This window comes from Notolabrus celidotus, chromosome 12 (genome assembly GCF_009762535.1).
Source record: "Notolabrus celidotus isolate fNotCel1 chromosome 12, fNotCel1.pri, whole genome shotgun sequence".
NCBI lineage: Eukaryota > Metazoa > Chordata > Actinopteri > Labriformes > Labridae > Notolabrus > Notolabrus celidotus.
Genome location: NC_048283.1, coordinates 21,416,429 through 21,428,930, shown reverse-complemented (window position 1 = coordinate 21,428,930; position 12,502 = coordinate 21,416,429). Strand labels below are relative to the sequence as shown.

Below are 12,502 nucleotides of genomic sequence, written 5' to 3'. Positions count from 1 at the left end.
AAATTCAGGTGTCTGGCAGATACAATTATAAAAATCACATAAAACAAGTAATTCAAGTGTCTGTCAACTCATCTCCCATTGGCTAGAGAGTTATGAAGCCTAATGGCTGCAGGGATGAGCTGTCCACTGCCGCTGTCTCTCTGGTCCACAAAGAAGTTGTGAAGTGGATGTCTGTGTAATTTAGAATGGCCTCTAAGTTCTTCTGTGTGCATCTCTCCACCACAGCCCCCAGTGAGTCCAACCTGGTTCCAATCACAGTGCCAGCTCTTTTCACTAGTTTGTCCAGTCACCTCACACCCTGTGTTTTATACTGCTTCCCCAGCAGACTGCAGCATAGAATAACACACTTGCCACCACAGACTGATAAAACATCTGCAGCATCTTACTGAAGATGTCTAAGGATCTGAGCCTCCTTAAGAAAAAGGCGGCTCTGCCCCTTCCTGTAGAGTGCATCTGTTTTAAGGGACCAGTCCAACTTGTTGTCCAGGTGTACACCTAGATATTTGTAGGTTGGCACCACCTCGATGTCCACCCCTCAAATGTTAACTAGAGACACTATGAGACTATAAACTATGAGACACTTTGTTTAGTTCATATTTGAAACTTCAATGATAAATGACTGATTACTGTTTATTAATGTGAAATTTTCAAACATGTTTAACAATTTCATTCTATGGGCTTCACTTTTCCACTTGGCACCTCTTTAGGCATCCAGGCAGAAACTGCTGCTGAACAAGATGGCATGTGAAGGGGCATGCAGGTGAGTGTACCTGCATACCCTTGGAATAAATTAAAGATAAGAGCCTAAATACAAAAATTGACAACAACAAGAAAACCTGATCTTCATAAAAAAATAGACCTGAGTCTACCAATCTCCTGAGCCCAAATGTAGTCAATGTTTAAGTCCAAGTTTGAGTCATCAATGCTCGAGTCCAAGTTGTGGCACAAACCCGGATTAGAGTTGGACTCAATTCTAGGTCCTGGACACAAGTACTGACATTGTGCTGTAGAACATGATTCTCAGTTAAAAAATAATGGCTCTGCCTGTTTATTTTTTTAATATTAACCTATTTGTTTTAGTGTATTTCCACTATTCTTCTTCTTCTTCTTCTTCTTCTTCTTCTTCTTCTTCTTCTTCTTCTTCTTCTTCTTATTATTATTATTATTATTATATATTTTTAATTCTTATCATTTATTATTATTGTTTTTTTTTTCATTCATTCACTTATCTACTTATTTTGTTTTTTTAAACAAGAAAAACATCACTTGCCTAAATGGTTTAAATTGATCCTCTGTATGTAACGTGTAGGTAAAAATTCAAATAAAAAGGTCTTTAGAAAATAAAAATGAAAATAATGGCTCAATTAAAAATGTATTGATAAGAACCTATACAAACTTGAAATGATAATAAAAGGGATTATTCCTTTACTTTTAACAGTTTTGAAACTGATACCCACTTAACTCTTATGTCGTCTATTTTGTTTGTAAGATCATACAGGAAGTAGTTTTGTGTTATTATGTCTAGCTTGACTCAGCATGTGCAGTAAGTTGATACCTATTTTATACAGTCTATGGTTGATACTTGTGAATTAAAAAGTGAGAAAAACAGTAGCTAATTGGCATCATAATCTGGTAAAAAACCTGTCTGCTGTCTCTATCTTTATCTATCCTCTCATTTGTTGTCCTCTCTAAGGAACAGTTCATTTAAACCAGCTTTGCTGCTTTGACTTGCCATCTAAACCTGGTTTTGTGTCAGCTTTATCCAAACTAAAATGGGAGGACAAAATCAAATATTTATTCGACCAATTTCTGGCGCTCATTACTTTCACATTTTGACAATTAGTGATATTGGTACAGCTTTGGCCTAGGTCTAGCTCACCAAATGGATCAACAAGTAGCTGAACTCTTATGACCACAGAGGGGCACTGTTGATCAGTAGATGGATATGAGTTATACCTGCTCTTTGTGTGCAGTAGTTTAAGGGCCTTTGCTGTATATGGTGTGAATAAGTAGTAAAAGAAAGCAGTAACAATTATATATTGGCAACACGACCCTATAGTAGGCACTCAATAAGGGCATTATCACATTTGTTTTCTATATAGCCTGCTTCAAGTATCTGTTCGATATTTTTCTGCATCGGTTTGGGACCATAGATATAGCTGGCACTTTGATGTAGTTGGTGCTATCACTTAGCAATACATTCTTTGGATTAAGCTTTGTTTGGAGCAAAACGTTTCATTTTAGGTCACAGGAAGTCAATATCTTTCCTTGACTTGGACAAATGGGAAGTATTTGTCAAAACTGTTAATAAAGATGTGTCTTTGTGTTTCTTCTGTTTTCACAGATTGAGGAGGAGGAGACGCTTTAAAGTAATTTTCAAGGTAAATGTTCATGTAAGAATGAATAGAGTACAGTTTCTCCTGAATAATAATACAAATAATTATACATTTTATTTATAATGCACTTTACATTCAGAGCAAATCCCAAGGGCTACAGGACACATCATTAAAACAGCAAAGGTAAAAAAAACAAGGTTAAAAACAGACCATAAGAATACATTTAAGAATAAAAATTGCAAACAGCCCACTTGTTAAAAACAGAGCTGTTAACTAAAACATCTTGTATGTAGAAAGTACAAATCTTCATCTTGTGCACCGCTATAGAAATGCAGAATTGCTTTAAAAAAGGTGGGAATCTGCCGCCAGATTTCTAAATTAAAATATTAAGTTGTACTTTTTTCACATTTATTGACTGGGCAGTACCTTTGAGTTTGTGCCTGGTGATGGTGTAATGGGACATCATGGTGCCCAGCCCATTTCAGACCAGGCACCACAGTGATGGTAAAACATTTTTCCTGTTGTGCTTGACAACCATGAGACATTACTTCGGGAGTATTATGTCATGCACGGCTTCGCGTTTGAGTGAGCTAGCGGCTTTAGTTTTAAAGTTAACTTAATGGTTGTGCTTGATGGACAGACTATGGACCGAGTTTATAAGTCTTGAATTTGTCACAGCACATCTACAGTATGTGGACGAGGCAAGAGAAACGTTTGTGATTTTCAATGCAAGAGTTTTACTGAACATGTTGTTTAACCTCATGTGGAAATACATGCAAGAGAAGTCACATTTTGCTGCTGCCAGTGAGTGACTAAACACCACTGCCCTCTGTGTTCCAAGTTTGAGCTAATACTCTCCCACATATTCACAGTAAAGAGAGACAACACACAGAAAAATAGAGATCCCAAAACCCCTCTGTGAATTTATTTCAGGTGTACAACTTAATCATCACTGTGTGAATGAAAGAGTTTTTGTAGGACATCAATAAACAGTAGTTATTTAGGTGAATTAGATTGTGAATTATAAGAAATGTTACAAAATAATGGCAACACTAATATTTCAATCAATTAAAAAATATATGTTTGAAAAGTTAGATGACATTTTTCAAAATCTAGTCACAGAACAGGTATTAATGATTGTTGCCTTTATAATTTGCTTTGAGCACACACACACAGGCACAGTGTCAGAGTAATTCTGAGCACAGAGAACATCATCTTACACTGGAATACATCTAAGTCATCACACAGGCAGCAACAGTCACAGCCACCTCATGTAACTGTTTTCAGATTGAGTGTCTGAGTGCAGGAATGTCACTGGGGTTATCTGTACCGGGAACCTCCCAGCACATGTGTTTTGTAGAATTAGACTTTCAGTTCTACCATGGTGTCGTTATAGTCATGCTTAGCATCCCAGGACACAAGTCTGAACCAGTTGGTTTCAAACCTTCAGTCAAAAGGTTATTCTTTTAAAAACTGTTTGAAGAGTAACATAGATCTCTTGCAACCCACTCCAGACTTTAGTCAACTCTTACGTAGGGTTTCTGACACTTCCTGAGGTCAGCCGACACGCAACATGTGCTGGGTTTTTAACCAGCTTCAATCGCTTAAATGTTATTCTTAGAAGTCCAGGTACTAAACTAAAGCAACAGTACCTGGTAACACCTTTGTTTTTTTTTTAATTCATTTGTTAACATCAAGTCTCACAACTTTGTGTTACTTTAGGTTAGTGGATTGGTGTTGTAGGTTTTTTTTAATCGTTAGCAGATATTTTCCCTGAACACAACACCCTGTGTTTGACTGACAACCTGTTTAAGGTGAACCCTGCCTCTCGCCCACTGGCAGCTGGGATGGGCTCTAACACCCATGATATAGACAATGGATGGATAGATAACACTGGTTATTCTGCGTTAGATAATTCAATCCATTGTGAATACTTTCCTTTAAGCCTTGAATATCGTGACACCACTGACCTAATCATCAGCTTCCATGCTGTATAAATTCATAGAGTGAAGATCTGATGCCTTCTTTACTTATAATGTAGGATAAATTAAGTGGAACTTGAACTGCCTCCATTGGTAACACAAACTCGATGTTCACACTTTGGCTGTTTGTTACAAATAATGAAAGCATTGAATGTACAGTCAATGTAAAGATCCATGTTCTCTGGCTGAGGTGATGTGAAGGTGTGTGACACATAGTCCTGACAGTATACTGCAGTATATAGACAGACAGTCATTTCCATCCTTTCATTCTCAATCATCTCTGCTGGGTTGGAGAGCAGGAAACAATCTTTTCTCATAGTAATCTTTAATTTATTTGAACCTCTTTTCTTGACGTGAGGTGTTATATATTTTGTTAAATTGAAAACCTGTTTGACGTGTTTGTGATTTAGCTTCCTTCACCTTTTGCACCTGCTGCAACAAAGCATCCTCACCAGGGCTAATCTTCCCAAGGTGATCTTTCTCACCAGCTCTGCACAAAGGCATAATAATAAAAGGTTTAGTATAATATAGATCAAATCTGCTTTAGTGTGGGTCACTGACCCAAAACTGTATCGGCTCTTTCCATCCTTAATAGTCTGCTCCTCTGGGAGCATAATGTTTGGATTGGTTGGAAAATATATTGGCAATAAAGAGACAAAAGGATGTCATAAACGTTGATTAAAGCTCTGGTTAAAAGACAGAGGCGGAGGAGCTCTGAGTTATGAGGGCTTTTCAGACTGCGTTATTGTTTCAGTGACAGCGCTCTTAGTACATCTAGTGGAGTGGTCATAGGCAAGTGGTAAACATTTCTCTATGTGCAAGGAGTCATTAATCCCTGGGGCCCAGGATGGCTTCACTATCACTGTCTGTGGCCCAAGAAATCACAGCCAGTTGGCACCAGCAGGTCACAAAGAGCTCCAACTGAAACTCTTTGTATTCCTAAAGTGTTTAAATCTGACCTAATGTGCTGTAGCCAAAGCACACTTTTCAGAGCAGACTGTCAGACACAACTGGGTGTTTTTCACATTCAGTCTGCTGCTGAAGCTGTTGATGATGCATGATAGAAAATGAAATTTGTCAAATCATAAGTAGAGTTTAGTGTGCTATGACTACCTGAGAAGACAGGGAAATCTAAAAGGTGCTTTCAATTCTCCATTATTAATCAATCAAAGTAGATGTTTTGCCAGGACCCTGGAAATTGAAGGGTCAGAAATTTGGCTTACTTGTGTTCTAATTTTAATTTTTCAATGAAATAAAAGTTGTTATTGTCTTGCGTAAGAGCGTCTCTTTTCTACAAACTAGTTTTCTTACAGTAAATATAATTTTTTTCTTGCATACATTTGTATTTTTTACATCAATTTATGCAAATCTAAGCTGAGGTAGCGAGAATTGGGGGATCTGTAGTGGCCCAGCAGGACTTCCTCTTCTTTTGCCTCAGGGCCTTGTGGCAGATTAATCCAGCCATTACTGTAACTGCATCATAGACCACCATCTGTGGACACACAGGTGGTAATCACAACTTGATATTACATACAACTCCCTCATGACATGAACATACGAGAAAGCTCAGTTTCCAATGATAAATGTACTTTTACGCATTATTTGGCATTGTTGGGCATCTCAAGGTGTAAATAATAATCATAGTAATAATACTTTATTTATATAGCACTTTTCAATAGAGGTATCAAAGTGCTTTACAGTGGGCAATAAAAACAAGAAGTGCAAAGCAAAATGAAGTGTTTAAAAATAAATTGAAATAAAAGCTTAAAAAACCCCAAAACGTATAAAACAAACCCTTAAAATAAGGCAATCAACAGTACATTTGATGTAGCTGCTACACTCTGGGGAACCAGGACTCTGTTGCTGCCTTCATTTCACTCTAAGTGGGACACTTGAACAGAGCTTTAATCTATGATATTAGTATTAATTGTGTTTTTCCTGCTTTTTATATCAAAATGCTTTGAAAGTGGTCACACAAAGTGATTTTTCTTTTTACTGGAGGTGTATTTTTAAATCTACTGCTATCAAAGAGTAGAAGGACCACAGTTCTGTAGTTGGGATCAAATTGTCTGTTGCATTGTTGTTCCAGTACTTCTACTTTTTGAACTGAAGTATTTCAAGAAGTAAAATGTGTGTTTGATTGTCTCATGTCACACTCAGTTAACTGAGCTCGCCATGGTTAGTAGACGGTTATTATCGGCTGCATCAGCCAGAACATGCGGTACATCGCTCTTATTTGCATGCCTGATTTGTCAGCAAATGACACCCAGCTTGGGACCACACCCACTCCAGGTCCAGCAGTGTCCTGTCCGTGCCTCTGGGCGTGCATTTTTTGCAAACTCCGCCCTGCACGCGCCGCCTCCAAGCGGACCGCAATGATTTAGAAGTTCAGGAATCCCACGTGACGTCACCCAGGGGTGACGTTATGCTTCTCTAAATAGATCGTATTGTAATATTTTCTCAGTCCAACGTGGTTTCTTCTGAGGGACTGCTTCACATTTTCTACACTTGTTTGGTAAGTTGAAAACCCACCACCAGCATGCAGAGGACCGTGCACGCGCCTCTGCAGGTTTGTTTTGTTTGTTAAAAGAGATTCTTCTTTTACTTTTCTCCTGCTTTTTTCATGCAACAGCTTGTATTGTTGATCGCCTCAGCAGTCCTGGGGAAAACGTGTGCTTTTATTTGCGTTTATGACTTGTTTTCTTCGTGCAACTAGAAGAGAGAAGGATTCATGTGAGGTTTGTTGGAGTGGGTGCATTGTCATCCCACTTTGCCGGACTATCTGTTGACTGTTGTTGAAGTTGAACGCGGAGTCAAGTGCCGCTGCTGCTGCTGCTCCTCTGTCTGTCAGGCAGCAGTGGGGGACGAGTCTGCAGGAATTCAGCTCCAACTGAAAACTACAAATGCACGTTTTCAATAGATAGATTTTTTGTGGCAATTCACACAAATGTGGCTAGATGTTCTGTTAGAGCACCAGAGCTTGATAGAGAACCGCATCACTGTCACGCCTGTCCCATCTCGGGATACGCAGAACCGGCGCTCGTCCCGGACGCTGCGGTCCACCAGTGACCGTCTGGGAAATGATAGCTCCGTCTCCCCGCTGTCATTCCGCTTAAAGGGAACAGAGTGATGCCCGTATCCTGCGAAATTTACGTTCCCTTTCCTCTTGAACAGCAAAGTGACCAACATTACGTCATTCTGCAGGCCAGTCGATATGTGATTAAGCGCTGAGATGTTGAGGGTTACTTTCAGGAAGGTTGTGCTGACGAGGCGCGCTCTGTGGATCTAGACTGTACGCGGGGAGAAAATAAGAAAGATGTTTTAATCATTTGATTGGTCTCTGCTGTCATTATGTTTATGTGACAACGCTATCAATAACAGCTCGTTTCTCATGCAAGCTGCTTTAGATCAATGTGGAGACTTTTATTGTGTGCCTTTAATTAGCTGTGTTAATAACAGATGATAAGGAGGTGTTAAAGTTTTAAGATTGCATCGGTAATTTTGAGTTTTTGGTGCAGACTGAGATTAGTTTACAGATTATTTGAGATTTTAATTCAGTTTTATGATAACTTTATACTTTGGAAGAGCAAACGCATGAAAACAAGTTTTGGAAATTGTATTTTTTTCCTCACTTTCCTCCTATTTTTTACAATCAAGTGTCCTCTACAAATGTGTCTTTCTCCAATTTCCTTCAAGATTGACACAACTTAGAAATTGTGACATTTTGTTAGAGAAAGAAAAGTAGGCTTTTTCAACAAAATTAATAATGCACATCCTAAAAAAATAGCAGTCTGCAGAGTCACCAGCTTAACTTACTGGATAGCTTATGTTATTTATTATTATTATTTATTAACCTTGATACAGATTCAATTCTTCCCATATTTTAAACTCATTTCAGCCTGATTACAGTCCAGCAGCTCACTGCAGCGTTGAAATGTGACCTTTATTTGTTGATAGCTGTTGCATGCATGTGTTCAAGGTAAAACATTCCTCTGTTTATGACTGTACTTATGAAGAAAGGGTTCACATATCAGAAATCACTACAAAAATCACAGAATCCAATCAACAGTTTGGCCTCAGAAACAAAAAACTATGCCCTTGATTCACTAAGATGAAAACTTGAAGTTTATTATGGAAACTTTCTCCCTATTTCAGGACTGAGTACAAGTAATGTGTGTGGAATTCTATCTGAGGGCCATGTTTGAGTTAGTTATGATTGTTCATGTTGTGGAAGAGAGTGGTAAGGGATCGGTCTTGAGGTTTACATCATAGTGATCTTTTTGTCACGTATTCACTTCACTTCACAGAAGTTCAGGGCAGACACTGTCTAAGAAAGAGGGCCATGTTCTCCGCCTCAGGCATTGCCGTGATCCCACCTTGAACTTGTGCTGTCAAAGGCCTGGGCTTTGGGGAGCTGGAGATTAGAAATGCTGTGCATGTTTGTGCTTGCTTTGACCCCGTATGCCTTTACACCCCAACCCCTTTTTTCCTCACCATATTGTTTAAATTTGAATACGCTTTCTACCTGGAGAATTTCTCCCCAGTTTCTCTTGAAATCGAATGCCGGACCCTAATCCCTTCCCCTCGCACACATCAGGATATAGTTAATGTAAAGTGTAACCAAATTTCCTCTGCTAAACTAAAACATCTATGTCAAATGAGAGCCAAGGAAAAGGCTTTGTGCTCTGATTATTTGAAGTGTGAAAGCTATTGGCTAATACACAGAGGCATTCACAGAATTAATGGTTAAAAAGTTATATGCGTCATATGGTTTGAATTTCCTGCTAAATGTGATGAAATGATGAAGTCCCGTTTTAGAAACAGGAAGGTAAAGTAAAATGTTTGCATCTGTTTGATAATCATGGGTACTTTTCTCTGTTTTTTTAGTGAACGCTCTGGGGCGAATTATTGTAAAATTTCAGTTATAAGTGAAGTGAAGTGAGTCATAGTCGTACAGGTGTTCAGGAACAAAGTCTGCAATAAGAATTCAATGTGAACTAAAAACTTGTTTCAACACAAGAATAATCAGCATCATGAGTGTAGGACTTTAGCTTCTCTACAGTTTGCCATCATCCAGGCTCTAGTTTGCGTTCATGTAGATCTGAAGCATTGGTCGTGTTTGTTGTGTCAAAGAGAACCAGGTGAGGTTTTAGGGGCCCTGCAGAAGAGACTGAGTGAGCTGGTGACAGAAAGAGAGAGCAGGGCTCATTGCTCCCTGACAGAGAGACCCTGTCCAGACCCTGTTCTGCAGGCCCGCTCATGAAGTACGGCTTGTTAGGAAAACAGCACTGCTTAGCATAACACAATATTGGAGTGTTTTGACTGCGCTTGAGGAAATAGTCTGTACCCATGAAAACAACACACATGTACATAGTGTAGGAACGTATTCATGCTTGACACGAGACGTTTTGCATCAACTTGAATTTCAGATGCGTTTTGATTTTGGTGAAATGGTCTTGGGCAGGCAAAAAAAAGGGGTTGACTTGGCTTTGTGTTTATGAAGTAAATAAAAAACTATGGTGTGCAATATAACCTCAGAAAAATACTGTATGTACTCTATGATTGTTTAAATATTAATGTATGAATGACTTCTTTAAAACAGATTAGAGACCAGGTTTTGTGGATTGTGATCAGCGATACGTGAGGAGTAAATCTGATCTTTCATAGTTTATTGCAGACTGTTTGTTTATCCTTGTTTACCTTTGTAGTTTCATAGTACTGATGCTCTTTCTTTGGTACACCTCCAGCTTTACTAATTTAGTTCATGACAATTTTCTAATTGGAGTATACTGTGGATATTCACATGCTCTGGCTTTGGTTTCAATCTCACTCCGTTTGCACTTTGAATGTTTATTCCCTGTTAGCATGTCCCGTACAAAGAGACCTGCATGTTCAGCGAGCATTACAAATCCTCCTGCTATTGATCAAGGCCTTTCTTGGAGCTGAAGGTGGTCCCTGGGTGCTCTGCTGTGCTGCTTCTGAGAGGATTAATAAAGACTATTTAACACTTGTCACACTCACTTAAAATCTGTCAAAACATCTGTCAGAAAGATCGAGGGATCTGCAGCACTAGAATGTGATATCTGCCTGGAGATTGTCTGTGATAGTTGACATCACATTGCAGTGGACAAAATTAGGACCTTGATTTCAGAATTTCCCCGCACCAAAACAACTAGCTTTCAATACGTACTGTATGATGTAAGGGGAAAGTACAGAGGTTTAAAAATACAGAATATTAAATTACACTTCAATTTCTGATGAATATGATGTCTATTTTGACAAGACCTTTATTTGTTGAAAAAAGAAAAGAAAAACATATACCTCTGTGTAAAATGTAGTATATTTGCTTTTTTCATATAGTTATTCACTAAAGCAGGACATCAGTTATTAGAGAGTAAAAGACAAGAAAATATAACCAAACTTTCAATACCAACTCATGACTGCCCTAACACTCACAATGCAGTCTATATTTAAAAAAAGTGGTATCTGTACCAGCTTTACCTGCTGCTTCATCAACTGTTTCTCTAAAATATGTTCTGCTTTATCCACCACTGGTAATAGAACAACTGCTGTTATAGATAACATTGGCAGGAAGAAGTAGACACGCTTTTCTAAACTGTACATCTAAATATGAAATTGTGAGAGTGATCTGCATCGGGTATAATTTGATTTATGAGCACATCAAAGATTTTTAAGAGCATGTCATTGCTCTTGGGTTGATATTGTGGAACTGTGAAGATGTGCCCTTCATTTTTGTTCATTTAATCTGATTTTATTTGTAGATTTTTCACTGATGTCCTGTCATACAAAGTCAGGTTCCTTTAAGTATTTTTTAAATCTAGGTGCAGAATGTATCATTCTTCTTATTGTGATCTATTTAATAACATGTTCTAAGAATTTGCAGCCTTCTAAACTGTTGGTGTGTCATTTTTATTTATTTATTAATTAATTGATTAATTTATTTATTTCCTACAGAGTAGTTGAGTGGCTCTCATCTTTTCTGGGAAGGTTTGTCCCCTGTTTCACTTAAAGTTATTAAGCAGTCTAAAACAATAATTGAGGGCACTGCCATTTGACATGATTCATGACTATGGCTAAGAGTCTAACAAGCAATTACTTACAAAGCGCATATTTGGCAGTGGTTTCAGGTAAACAGATATATTGTCTCGTATTTGAAAGCTTAAGGCTAACTTGTGATTTAAAGTAGTTTTTTTTAGAAGAAGAAATTAATTGAATTTTGTGTCCATCCCTCATATTTTGCTGCTGTGCAGCAACTTCCTTTTCTTGCTCTCACTTTAAGACACATGCCGGCATAGTGAGTTTATTAAAACCTTGTCCTGATTGACCCACAGACGAAACTTGAAAAATAATGTTTTGTATGTGTATTTCTTTAGGTTTAAGGGCCATTCATTTACAGTGAAAATCTTCAAACTAACTGCGTTATTGAGTGAAGACGTTTTTTTTTATATACTGTATATCAGTTGTAGTTGCTAAACTAGCACCATATGTGACAAACCAGATTCTGACACTTAGTGGTGAGAAAAATCATTTGAAGACACCTCAAAGTTGAAACTGTAATTTCAATTTTGAGGTGTTGCTGGATGTGAAACTTCAAGCATGGTTGATGATGTCATTGTTGCAAATTTAAAATGTTCAGAAATGAATAATTGATGAGTTGTAAAGAATATGAAAGACACATTACTTGTTGTTTCTGTTTTGTTCGTGATTGACTAAAGAGCAGCTTTGAGTGTAGCGGATTATGGAAATAAAGATAACAAGAAATACAGCTATTAAAGTATTTGTGACTGTGTGAATGTTTCCTATTGCATAAAACTCATCAGTGAGTTATTGAATCTGATATTTCCAGTCCTTGAAAACCCAGAACCTTTCCCTTGATGTCATTTTATTGGATACTGGGAGACCATAGCATGGGAAAAATGTCTGTTTATTACTGAAATAACCGCACAGCTGTTTCAGGTGCAGTGGCTACTTATGTCAGGCGTTGCACAATGAGCTTATTTTTCCTCTCGGATGTTGGTGGGGAAACTCAAGTCACTCACTTCCTCTCTTCTCTCTCTTTTCTTTTGTGCTTTTTTGTGTGTAGTTTTATGAGAAGGTGGCCAGAGTGATGAACTCAGACCAGGAAAGGCCGTTCGTGTGCAACGCTCCTGGCTGTTCTCAGGT

At 38.2% G+C, this 12,502-nt stretch overlaps 1 protein-coding gene across 1 annotated transcript in view; it reads left to right on the top strand.

Moving 5' to 3' along the window:
- Positions 1-12,502, top strand: part of creb5b (cAMP responsive element binding protein 5b) — a 52,029-nt gene that overhangs the window by 1,475 nt on the left and 38,052 nt on the right. The window contains 3 exon segments of the mRNA XM_034697413.1: positions 708-760; positions 2,345-2,381; positions 12,423-12,500. Coding sequence (XP_034553304.1) covers positions 738-760; positions 2,345-2,381; positions 12,423-12,500 — 138 coding nt within the window. The 5' untranslated portion in view covers positions 708-737.